The sequence below is a fragment of the Seriola dumerili genome, unplaced genomic scaffold (genome assembly GCF_002260705.1).
Source record: "Seriola dumerili isolate Sdu_G_001 unplaced genomic scaffold, Sdu_1.0 BDQW01000783.1, whole genome shotgun sequence".
Lineage (NCBI taxonomy): Eukaryota > Metazoa > Chordata > Actinopteri > Carangiformes > Carangidae > Seriola > Seriola dumerili.
The window spans coordinates 43,231-56,955 of NW_019175038.1; the positions used below are offsets into that span (position 1 = coordinate 43,231).

General features: G+C 40.3%; 1 protein-coding gene across 1 annotated transcript; it reads right to left on the reverse strand.

Annotated features, from left to right (window-relative positions):
- Nucleotides 1-594: 594 nt before the first annotated feature.
- Nucleotides 595-13,000, reverse strand: ppp2cb (protein phosphatase 2 catalytic subunit beta). The gene is made up of 8 exons (XM_022765861.1): nucleotides 12,575-13,000; nucleotides 10,188-10,226; nucleotides 8,231-8,401; nucleotides 4,314-4,487; nucleotides 3,733-3,822; nucleotides 2,750-2,911; nucleotides 1,564-1,682; nucleotides 595-1,386 (listed from the first exon to the last, which is right to left on the reverse strand). The coding sequence occupies exons 1-8, from the start codon at nucleotides 12,674-12,676 to the stop codon at nucleotides 1,314-1,316; spliced, it is 930 nt and encodes a 309-aa protein (XP_022621582.1). The 5' UTR covers nucleotides 12,677-13,000; the 3' UTR covers nucleotides 595-1,313.
- Nucleotides 13,001-13,725: the final 725 nt, after the last annotated feature.

The following is a 13,725-nucleotide window of genomic DNA, read 5'->3' on the forward strand; positions in this document are numbered from 1 at the left end:
GGTCCTTTAACATATGAAACATAAAAAGAATCATTTCACCCACAAAACTTAAAACAGATTTTGTTTTTTTCATAATCTTAGTGAATGATGAAGCAGATTTAGTTTGTGGAGGTGGAGTCCTGTGTAAAGTTATTCAGGCTGACTCATCGTGCCTCACACTGACCTCTGCTGGTCTGTTTCAATTTGGCTCATTATAAACGTGACATCATTACTGGATCTTTGTTTTACATTAAATGACTCAAATATTTCTGTTTTTCACTCTGCACTTTGTGTTGTAGAATAATCATCTATGATACGTTTGCAATATACATTTTATATTTTAATCAAACCTGTTGTCATCTCTTCCTTTAGCTCCACTTCCACAGTATTAATATAGAACCTAGAGCTGCTTTATAATCCAACAACACGTGGACATCTACCTTTACACCACACAGACCTTTGAGACCTGCAGGCACCATGTACACCTCCAAAACTCATGGTTTCCTATAGTCAAAGTCTTTAAAAGAAATAAAAACTCATATATTGGAGTTTCTTCTCCACAACGGCCGAACAAAGTCTGAATCAGGCTAAAGAAAGGACACCGACGCAGCCCAGTAGTTTGTCAATAGGACATTTTATTTCATACGTCTGTTGTCTTTATTCAAATTACAGTAATATACTTGCTGAGATGACCACCGGCTGCAGCCTGGACAGCTAAAACTGACAGCTGTACTACTTGAAGCAAACTTTTTTTTTTTTACCTTTTTTTTTTCCTCCTTTTTTAAAATTATCTTGCAACAGAAAAAAGCACATACTGTATGCCATGAGATGTGATGAGTGGTGGTGATGTCAGGTAGGTAGGGTTATAGTGCTGGTCTAAAACAAAAAAAAAAAATAAAAGAAGAAGAAGAAAAAAAACAAAACAGAAAAACAAGAAGGATAAACCTTGCGCGTTGTACATGTTGTAAAAGGATCAGAATATGGCACATTTGGTCCACGTTGGTAGTTTTATTATCTCGTTTTCAAACATGTAATAAACAAAAAAAGAAAGAAAACAGATCATCATAGTTGTACGTGTTGTTTTTCCCCAGAAGCACAGCATTAATGACAGCATATTGAAAACACGACTGTAGAGGGGGCCGCTCTTTAAGTTTCTCTTTGTTAAAATCTCGGATTCATCAGCCAATCGTTTGTTTCTATTTCTCCCTGGTACAGTGTCATCATCATCATCATCATCGTTATTATTATTAATATCTTCTTTCCATCCAAAATGAGGGGGTGAGGGGAAAGGGGGTGGAGCTTCGTGGATGATTGACAGGGATGGCTTTGGACATTCACAGGAAGTAGTCAGGAGTGCGTCTGGTCACATGGGGCTCGCCGCGGCGGGGGGCGGGGTCAAACTGAAGGCTGAGGAGGCAGAGAGTGTTTGTTATTGACGAGGTCGCCGTGTTAAATAGTAAATACAGAAAGAAATACGAGGCGTAGATTTTGACATGTGAAAGAATCAGATTCAGTTTGTGACCGAGCTGTTCCTGAACGCCTCATAAACATGACGTCTCGCTTCTTTAAGGTCTTTGTACTTACAAAGAGTATTTCAGAGTGTCGTCCAGTTCCATGATGGCTGCCTGGTTTCCACAGCGGTAGCAGTAGTTTGGAGCACTGAAGATGGTCACCACGTTCTTGTCGTGGCCCCAGTTGTAGCCCTGAAGGTGAGAGAACACACGTCTATGTTAAGACTCAGAAACATTTCACTACGAGCTCCGCCTGACCACAGCCAGGTCACATGACTGAGCCAAGGTCACGTGACGCAGGCAGGGGGCGTGTCACACCTGACGGGTGACCATATGAAACACCTGTTTATGAAAAAGCGACATCGGTTTGGGTTCTGTCGTCTGTCCTGATATTGATCGTTTTATTGGCTGAATGATTCAGTGAATAACAGAAATAACTGACTGTATCCCTCCGCCACTCAGACTAGTTCCACGTTAGAGTCATTAAATATGAACCATAGGTGAAAGATTTTGTCATAATTGCTGTGAAGTCAAAATCTTTTTACTTAAGTTGGATTTTTGAATATTTTCCTGCAGCTTTAACAAGCTAACAGCTGTTAGCACATACAAGCAGACAGAAGAGGAAAGTCATATTTCCCTTCATCAGTCACAGACTTCACTCTTCAATCGTCTCTAGATTTTCAAGGACGCCTCTGACTGTTGTTCTACGGGACATCGAGACTAAAGAGACAATCTGGTGAATTATTAAAGACTGAAAAGATTCTCATTTATTCTGCTGATCCTCACTGGGTTCAGTCACAACCTCTCTCCAGCTCTACATGTGTAAATTCAGTCTCATCTGCTCTAAGTGTGTGAACTGTGGGAGTGAAACTGGTGCAGGATCAGGGACCCTTATATCCTCATATTATGTTGCCATGGAGACACAGGGATTTTTTTTAGGATCCTTCAGTCCACTTGCGTGTGAGCATGTGTGCCACCTTCACTAAAATACACTCAAAGAGACTAAACCTTCAAATGTTTCATGTGTTTTATACTTTTTTAAAATGGATAATATCAGATCAGGGAGCCGGTCTCTGATCTGGTCCCTGATCCGGTCTCTGATCTGGTCCCTGATCCGGTCTCTGATCTGACTGTACAGGTGTTGAGGAGTCTGGTGCTTTGTGATGTCACTGCAGATGTGGAGCTCTGACGAACGTCCATCATGATGCTGGAATTGATTTACTGAATCAGTACAAAGCACCGAGGTGTTTTAGTTTTACCTCCATGACCAGCTGATGGGCACGGGACACCAGGGTGAGGCCGTTGGCGTGGTTGAAGGTTTCGGAGATGTCCTGTCCGAAGGTGTAGCCGGCACCTCGGGGAGAGATCCCCCACCCACCACGATCATCGGGGTCCGACCACAGCAGGTCACACATCGGGCCCTGAGAGGAACAGAGTCACTTCAGCTTCTGTCTGAGCTGCAAACACAGCTCCCAGTTTAAAATATATATATATACACACACACATTCACAGAGCATCTTTTATTGATAATGATCAATTATTCAGGATTGAATCAGACCGAGAGGAAACAAGTGTAGGACGCGGTTTGATGTTTTTAAAGAGAATTAATTTTCAAAAGATTCAAAAACATTATTTATATTTGAATTTTGTATTATATTCTTTGATGATTAACATCTTTCCGCCAAAATGAAACTGTTCTGCCAATGATTTCTCTGCCCACAGGTTGGGGACCACCGTCACACACCAAACACTCTCTGTTCACTTTCATCTCTTTCTCTGTGTGAATGTTTCCTGCAGAGTGGTGGAACTGAAAACACAAAGCTTCACTTCACCAGAACTTCATGAGGCAGCAGCAGATACGAGAAGCTCGTGTTGCTCCTCCAGGTGAAGGAGGTGTCGGAGCCAGACCTCCGAGATTAAAGCACAAGTCTGGTGATGTTTCATAAATTTGAGAAGTTTCTTCTCGTCAACAAATCCCATGTGCAGAGCCAACGCAACAGCCAGCTCCAAGTCCAATCACCGGGCTTAGAGCCGCAGTAGAGGACAGAGAGTGTTGAGGGACGGACTGTTGGTTTGGATCCGTTTATGGAATAAAACCAGATTTATCCTTTAAGTTCTGTTTCTTCAGTAAAACCTCCTCAGTGGAAAATCATCTGCACAAAACACGTCTGAATCGACATCCAGTGTTTTACGTGTGTGTGTGTGTGTGTGTGTGTGTGTGTGTGTGTGTGTGTGTGTGTACCTCATGTGGGACTTCTTGCAGGCGGTCCAGAGCTCGTATGTGATCCAGAGTGTCTATGGAGGGAGACAAACCTCCGTGGAGACAGAAGATCTGAAACAGAAACACCAGAGATGATTTTGTGAGATTCATCTGCAGCTTCACAAACAGAGAAAATAACGAGTGTACAAACATTTAAAGCGGCGGTTCTCAGACGAGGGGGCGGGGCACAGATGGTCAATCAAACACATGGCTCTACTGTGAACAAAGCTACCAGCACATCTTTACATGTCAGAAGCTGGAAAAAGAAAATGGAATTTCTGCTTAAAAGTCTGTTGATCGACTCATTATCAATTCATTGAGCAATCGCTTCAATTACTTTTATTGTTTATTGTTAATTTAGTGAAAACTACGTCCTTTGTGCCCAAAAAACTTCCTGAAAAACTTCATTTCAAATGTGATAATAAAATAATCAAACTCATCTTGGCCTCTTCAGCAGTGACCTCACACCGTCACAGCACCAACACCTGACGCTGCTACGTTAAACAGGGATGAGGAAATCTGCCCTTTGACGGCAGACAGACGCCCCCAGCCGACCCCCCTACCTGTCCATCGACCAGCGCGGTGAGCGGCAGGTAGTCGAACAGGTCTGTGAAGTACTTCCAGACGTTGGCGTTGCCGTACTTCCTCAGGCACTCGTCGTAGAAGCCGTAGACCTGCGTGATCTGCCGCGACTCGTGGTTCCCTCGCAGGATGGTGATTCGCTCCTGGAAACGAACCTGAACGACAGAACGACGAAGAACAAGAAATTATGAGCAACAGTCCAGAACAGAAAGATACAGAGTTCTGTAATAAAGGACCAAGAGAAGCGTCAAACATTCGCTGTTGAGAAGCTGGAACCAGTGAATCAATTATCAAAAGTGTTTTTCTGTTAATGGACTTAATTCATGACATAAATAAGGACAATTAGAGGGAGCGGATGTCGTGTAAAAACACACGCACTCAAACACAGTAAAAGCTAAAATAAAATAAAAAACTTTTATGGCAATACTAAGTAGGAAATCTATTTTCTTCTTTTCTCCAGTAGAGAGCAGCAGCGATATCGCTCCTCTGGAGCCGGGTTCAGCAGCCTGTGCTCTGCTTATCTCCTCCTGTCATCTCCCACACGTCAGGACATTCCTCGCTGTCAGCTGATGTCAGCTCGCACATAGCTGCGTCATGTTTTCACCAACATGTTTATGACACAGTAAAACTTAACAGTAAAACCATCAACACAGAGACACGGCGGCTTCCTGTGCGTCTGTCTCAGCCGGACCGACGGTTCAGAGTTCCCGATGTTCACGTCTGTCGGAGGAAACCAAACTCAGAGGAACTGATGATTATTTTAGCTGCACTGAAGCGGGCGGAGCAACAGGTTTAGTGTCCTGCTTATCAGCTCTGTCTCCATAAACCATAAAATGTCAGCAGAGTCGAAACCACTGAGAGACAGAGACGTGAGCAATCAGCTGACTGTGGAGACACATTCAATCCAGTTTTGTGGCACAGTAATAAATGAAGTTGTTCAAACTTTTTCTTCATACCTTTGTTTTCTCTATTTAAGTTGTCATTTTTAAAAGGTTTCACCAAGTGCTGCACAGATTCAGAATCAGCACAACCTCAACAGAACAAGAAAAAACTAAAAAGGACCTTTAATTTCCCCTTATTTTATAGATAAAAGCTGTAAACCATCATGAAGGAAAACTACACACAGAAAGTTGCACATATTTAAGTTGTTCTCAAGGTGATTTGAAGTTTCTATCTTTATGTGCTCAGGAGTTCTGCTCATTCTTTGGAGCTGGAGTTATAAAACAAATCAGCTCCTCGGCCTCTGCTGCTCTAAATATCTGACTGCTCTCGTCCTTCTGCCTTTAATCTGTCACTACAATAAACTCACAGCAGCTTCTCCTCACTCTGAGCTCAGAGTAAAACAGCACTGCTCCATTTAGTCTGGGTATATATCTGAATCAGACACTCTGATTGGCTGTGACAGCACCCTCTGGAGCCAATAGGAATGTAGAATTGAGTGACGTGACTCTAGACGTCACTGGCAAAGAATGCGGATGAGAACCGATGGTTAAGCACACAGACAGAGAGCAGACATGCGCCAGAAAACCTGTAAAACTACTCCAAATATTTCATAGCTTTTAATGTCAGTGTATTGATCGATGTCAGTGACTCTCGCACAACAAACACGGGCTCGGTAGAAAGCGCAGATTTTGTAATTAAAGTAGAAAAAAAATGACGTTATGACGCTCTGAAGACAACGTGCACGCTCCCGTGGGCATAAGAGGGTTAAAGAGCGACACCACGCGTCTCTCTTTAGAAAGTGAGTTTGGAGGCTTGTTGAGGAGTTAAAGGTTCCACAGGGACGGAAGTGAAGAGTGTTCAAAAACACGACAGCATCGTTTTCACCACAAACAAACATTTCCATAACGACTATCAGAATGTGTTGATGCCAAGAGCCACAGCTGATAAAACAGCGACCGGCTCAGTCACAGGTAAACAGCTGTGTGATGACTCAGGGGTTATAGGTCGACATGTTTTACACACATATGACATTTATCCTGGTCTCCAATCAAAAATAGAGACAATAAGAAAAGAAACTATCAAAAAAGGCAATTCATCAAATACTAAAAGAACAACACATTAACACAAAATCAAGATTCAGATAAACTTACAAAGTATGCTACGTGTTTCCACCTCCTCACTACAGCTCCTCCTTAAATGATTTTTCAGTTTTTAAACATATTCAACAGTGTACTTCAAAATGGATCAGGTTTACAATTCTTTTTCCAAACAAAAATTGATTGTATTTTTCTTAAATGCATCTATGGAAGGAAACAGTATAAACCACATAACGAAACTCGGTTTAGAAAATCCTGAAACTGCTGATATTTTTGCTCTGAAGTATTTTTATGTGGTTTCCAGCTGCTGCTTTGTGTATGTGATTGATTGCCAAAAATAATGAGTTTAATCTTCCTTAAATTCAGTGATAGTTTGTTAGAAATGAAACCAACTCTTTGGAGATTTAGATCCCCCTTTAACACAGAGTGGAAACCACAGCGGACCAGTTTAAACCAGCAGCACTGTGCCGGTAGCAGTCACTGGTGAACGTCTCACATGACTCTGGAAAAAGTCCCTGAAGGATCCAAATAATTGTCCTTTGTTTGGTGTTTTTCACCACAACACACGTTTAATAGATGCATCTTACTGTTAACCTGGTGCTCGTACTGAAAGTCGCCCATCATGTGACCAAGTCAAACGTTTCAACTGGTAAACGTGTGGATGCTAGTTTCACATCCCAGTCTGTAAATGGGATTTTGACATAATAAGTTAACAGGCAGGGGGCCTGAACGCATCATTACGTTTGGTCTCTTTCAGGTTTGTGAGGCTGCAGTTAGTTGGACGAATGCTGTATTAAAGTTTGTGTTGGTCAAGTGTTTTATTGATCCTCAAGTTGATGAAACAGGAAAGATCTAATACCTCCCTCAAAGCTCAATAGACAACTAGTCGAGACAATAAGACATGCTGAAGTCTGAAATTTTAATCATGGCTCTGAAGCTCAGAGAGAGAAATTGGTTGCAAAATTAAATTCCCTTGGACTCACCCCAAGTCAGAGAGCAAGAAACCCTGAGGTGATCTTTGATTCAGAGCTAAACTTTAAAGCTCACATGGGGCTTCTATCCAAATCTGCCTTTTCTTAAGTGTAACCTCTCTCTCTCTCTCATTCTGCTAAAAGTAAGCACTTTCATATCCAGCAGAATTGATTATTATGATGTTCTCCTATCAGAACACATCACACCTGTTTTAAAGTCCCTACATTGTTTCCTGTCAGCTGCCGTATCGATTTTAAAATTATTTTACTTTATATGTCTCACATGTTCACAATATATGAACCAGTGCTGCTGCTCAGGTCCTCAGCTTTTAGCTTTTAGCTCTGAGTTGATGGTACTGTCTCCATGACGACCCGAGAGCAGCAGGAAGTGATGAAATATTTAAATGTAAACTCAAAACAAACCTCTTCAGCCTGGTTTTTAATCATTGTGATTATGTTGTAAATTGTATTTTATTCCATTTTATTGTTAATTTTCTTATTGTTTGCTAATGTTATTCAGCTTTTTGAATCTCTTCTATTATATCTCGTCAGTTTTCTGACTTGATCTGTCCTTTTTCTTTTTAGCTCAGTCGTCTGTGAACTTTGACCTGCACTAACCTCTGTGACAAGTGCTGTGTAAATAAAGTTTGATTGATTGATTGATTGTAAAAACTGTACAAAATTAAAAGACATTTCTATCACATTCTTGCCAGTGCCCCCCAGCTGTAAATAATAATTCAGAGTATTATAATTAATCAATTAACGTGATCTAAATCTATGGATTTTTTTTTTTGAGGGAACTGGAAATGCTGTGAAAACATTGTCTGCTAGCTTCCATGTTGCAGACAGGAACACACACACACATAACACATAAACGGCGGCGTTTACCTTTAGCGTGACGAGCAGCGTGACCGTCTCCACAGAGTAGTAGCCTCTGTCGACATAGTCTCCCATGAACAGGTAGTTGGTGTCTGGAGACTTGCCTCCGATCTTAAACAGCTCCATCAGGTCGTGGAACTGACCGTGGACGTCGCCGCACACCGTCACCGGGCATCGCACCTGAGGGGACAGGTAACAACGTTCACCAGGTCGTCTCGACCTCACTGCCATGACAGTTCAACAGTAACGATACACTGACTAGTCTGAACTGTTCTCACTGTGAACATTAACACACACAGGAATTCTGTTTCTGAAACGAAGCACCGACGTTCATTCTGTGATTAAATACTCTAAACTCAAGAGTCACTAACTTTTTCCAGAGCTTTCTCACCTTCTGTGTTTAAACATAGTCCAACTGCAGGTCATTATTAGTAAGCAATGTAAATGGGTACGAATATAGAAAATGTGTGAATGTTCATTGTATATTGTGTAAATTGTATATTATTTTCTTGGTTTCACCCAGAAGCTTTTGGGAGCTAAACTGCATCTGTCTGTAAAGAGAAAGTAAATCTCAACCTGTGGGAAACACTGTAAAGACAGAGAATGTGTTTTTTAATATGAGCTAAAATTACAAATTATTGAGCTTTTTATTTAACAGATTTTGGGTGGAAACAATTTCTACAAAGACTCAGTGGCATTAAAAAAAGGAAAGAGTGTGAGCCTGCAGCTCAGCACACACACAGTTTTCAGTGTAAACAAGGTGTGATATTGTTCAGACATATTATGCTCAAAACAGGCCAGAGGGAACAACACTGAAAATCAGACCCAGATCATTTATTATTTCTAAAATATAGAGACAAACATCCATTATGAATAGAAGAAATTTTAGTCAACAAAAACGTGTAAAAATACTGTTTGGTTTCAACTGAAGCATCAATCTTTTCATCAGAACATGTGAACCTCACTTAGGAAAAAGGCCCATCTTCGCCTACATGCATTGATCCGTGCTGTTTAGGGCATTAACTTGACCTCTCGCACAAAAAGCTTTCATCATTTTTTATTCTAGTTCCTTTCCTGCTGCAGTTTGGAAACGTTCCAGCTGCTGAAGATTACACCATCTGAGTGCGAACAGTCTCTTGTCCTGATCTGATGCTTTTCTGCTTGTTTATGTGTTTTTGTGCAATTTTTATTTGTTTCAAAGAGTCTGCAAATTATTCCAATTAAACTAATCAAAAAACACAGACTTTGGTTTAACTGGTTTAACATATACAACACCTTTTTGTTTTGGAATCACTCATTTACTACATTTATACCAAACTGTAGTTAAGATTACTGTTTTGTACTTTATTCATATTTACTGTTACAGTAAAGGTATAAAACAGAAGATTAAACTCTGTTAATCTCCCCTGTACAGATTACACCACTTGTATAAATTAAATTTTTCTTTCATTTTGTTTCTATATAATTGATAAATAACTATAATATAATCAGTAAAAACTGACTGATATCGACTTCCATTGTCAAATGACCAACTAATTATATAATTCAATAATAATTTATACTACAATGCCTAAAACTTATGAAACTGACCAACAGTGTTCTACCGCATGTCTTTTAACTAGGGTATTTGATTGTTGGTTAAAGGGTCGTATTTCTATGAATCAGAAAACAGCTTTAACCAGGCTGATGATAAATAATTTATATTATGAACTGATGATTAAAAATCAACTTTAATTTCCTGCCTGACAATCATTTCAGCAAGAGCATCGAATCTGTTGCTGTTTGAGGTCCCACTTTCTTATTACTTAGATTCTAATGTCTAATTCCTTTAATATTAGTCTTCCAGCTCTATATGAGGACAACATGGCCGCCACGGTGGCCAGACTGTCCCATTAATGATGATGAGTAAGGGTTTGATTTCTCTGTGATATTGAGAGGAGACTTGGGCGTCGTGGGGAAAACTCACCTCCTGAACATTGGACTCCTTGGTCAGAATCTCCTTGGCCTGGAGGAGACAAACATACAGATCATTTATTTAATTACTCGACTTTTTAAAAGACATTTTATCAGACACTATAGTGACCGTGTGAGCAGACAGAGGGTCAAATAAAACTCTTCACAGACACACAAACAGTAACTCATGTCATCCACGCGTCCACGTTTAGCCTCCGCGACAGACCGATGGGTTACTTTGAGATGTCGAGCCTGTGTGTCCTCACAGGACTTGAAATGAGTTGGTAAAAGCTAAGAAACACTGAAGTGCGTTTAAAGTATTTAGTTTTCAAATAACTTATTTATCCAACTAACAGGCCAAAACCTAAAAGGAGTCCATGTTGGGTCTGAACAATTAATCAAGAAATTTTCAAATTGCAATATCCAAATGGAAGGAGCTGCACTTTTTTGAAAAAGGTAAAACATGTCACAACATACAATTATAATTGAGGCTTGGTGCTACAGAAATGCCCTGGTCCAGAAATCATATTCTCCAGACAGAAAAAATTACATTCCCACTAAAATCGTGACTCATTGCAATTTCCATCAATCGCATTTTATTCTTTGCTCATCATACAGCCAAAAGTGCTTTTCCATTGTTAATGCTGGTGAATTATCATTAAACACCACCACTAGAACTGAAGCAGTCAGTTAATCAATAAATCACAGCTGATGAACAGAAGAATAACCAGAAACTATTATGATAATCGATTAATTGCTTCAGTTTTTCTTTGAGCAGAAACTGAAACGATAACAAATATTCAAAGACTTCATTTGATGTTTTACTCAATATTTTCTTTGCAAAGTGACTGTTTTTGGTGTTCCACTACATAGTTAATCTCAATAAATAAATAGGCAGATTGTTTGTTGCAGCCCTACGCATGTGTCCTCAGACATAGCTGTGATATCAACGCCTCGTGAGAACTGAACTGTAGATGTTGAATACAAAACAAAAAGATTGATTTCTCTCCATCAAAAAGAAAAAATGATTAAATTTTGCAGCCCAACAGAGCACAAGAGCTCAATTTATCTACAGTCATAACTTTGAGCTCTGCTAAATCGGGACAATCATTTATTGTTATTTCAAGACATATCACTGCACAGATTTCTCTACTGCAAAAATAACTTATTTGCAGGTAGCGCTACAACTAACATTTTCATTATCAAACAATCTGCCAATTGCTTTTTTCAAGTAAGTGGTGAATTGTTAAAATATTCAACTAGCAGAAGGTGATGTCTTCAAATGTCTTCAACCCAAGTCAAAATATTAATTTTACAATGTATGACAAAGAAAAGCAGCAAATATTCTCTTTTGAGAGGCTGCCATATGGAAAGATCTGGCATTTTTACGTTAGTATTGTTTGCAAATATAACTCAAGAAATTATTACTTTATCAAAATAGTGAATCTTTTCAACAAACTGAATAATCAACTTATTGTTTCAGCTCTACTTGAAGGCTGTTGCTCTATAAAGCTCACATAAGCTGGTACAAATTGTGATCTACCTGACCTTAATATTACTGAATTCAATTACTTTTCCCTCCATTAATCAACATCACATTGTTCAACCCGAAAATAACTCAGCTGTCAATGCTTTACTGAAAACACCAAGGTTTTGAGTCTTTGCTTTCATTCACTCAACACACACAGGACTAAAATTATTCCTCCACACGTTCAGTAAAGAAATCGGCCTTCAGCTTCTCAGTGGTATGATCCAAACCTTTGTTAAACAGCCTGTTATGACAACATTAAATGTCGATGATGCAGAAAAGCTACCGAACGAGTTGTTTTATGGTGCAACAATCCGGAGGTGACGCCTGAAAACTGAGGCTCATTGACAGGTTTATGCAATAAAACGGTTGATCAATAAAGACAGGGCGCGGTGCAAATCACACCATCTACACTCATTAATATACATATACTTTTAACACAGAAGTAAGAATATAAAACTCAAAATTAAGCATTAGCTGAGTCCTGATGTGTGCGCAAACTGTAGACTTGTTAATAAAGGGGCAGTAAAATGGTCTCCGTCTATTTGCTGGTGATGATGTACAAGATGCGAATTCTCGGCCTGTGTCCTGAGACGACGGTTCTCGGATAACCGTCCACATTAGCATCGTTTGGAAGGGCCGGACAGTACACTTTGCCAAAATATTACATATAAAAAAAATAGTTAGCTTTAGCTTCGATGCTGTGACACATTAATAACCCCCAGGATGACTGGTCGAAAACGGGGCGAAAATAGCCGCCTTGCCGTTCCCTCATTCCAGAAATTAGTCGGAGCCGCTTTCGCAATCTAGGCCACATTGAAAGCGAGGCCGACTGAGTCAGAATAAAACCCGAGCAGATATAACCCACTTACCTTCTCGCAGAGTGTCCTGACTTGGTTTTCCGTTAGCTGCTTACACTCGTTTAGCTGTTCGATCCATTGGTCTAATTCTTTAGTGAAAGATTTGTCTTCCATGACAGCCGCGGTAGCTTGCTAAGCTAGCTGTGTTAGCTACCTGAAAAAACAAACTGGCCTGTGTCTCAGCGCTAGCTGCTTTAGCCCTTAGCTCGTCGTATTGTTAACCCGATCTAGTCCCGCCAAACCGGTTGGAAAATCAACGATAAGACCAAAAAATAACGAGCCCTTCACTCAACTTCTATCATGATAAATTACCGATTTTAAGTTACCGACTTTAAAAAACAGTTTTTATGGGCCGGGGGAGTCAAAAGGGTCGAAAGTCCCCGATGCGGCAGACCGTAGCTGCAGGAGTCAGCGGCGTCGCAGCGGCTAGCCGATTTGCTAAAAGAGCTAGCTACAATAACATCCGGGCATTTCAGCAGCGCGCAGAGTCGGCGCACCGGCGACACCGCGCGGACAGACGTTGAACTGCAATATAGTGGAAAGTAGCGGGACAAACATAGGGGTCGTGTTAACAAGAGAGGACGCAACATATATCGGAGAGGTGGCAGGATGACGAACAAGAAAAAAGCGACACAAACGCCACCACCACAACTACTACTACTACTACAACTAATAGTAATAATAATAATAACAATAATAATAATTGTCCAATGATGTGGAATTTGCCTTACACTTTACAGGCTGGTTAAAACACTGTAAATCACAAAAAATAAGTACAATTAAAAAAAATAATACGACATGCACAGTCCAGACAACAATAACAGACATGATTCCTTATGAAATACTGGAGTGTTTCCCTCTTAAGGCCACTAAAACCATTCAACCTGAGGAGCAGTGGTAGAATGTAACAGATGCTGTCACAGATTTCCATTGTCATCCAGAAAATTAGCTACAGCCCAAATCACTCTGGATTTCCACCTCATCCAGAATTTCTCAATAAGGAAGTAAGCGTAGATGAGCTTCAAGACCCAGTTTTAAATTTTTCACACACACACACACACACACACACACACACACACACACACACACACACACACACACACACACACACACACACACACACACACACACACACACATATATATATATATATATAAAATAAT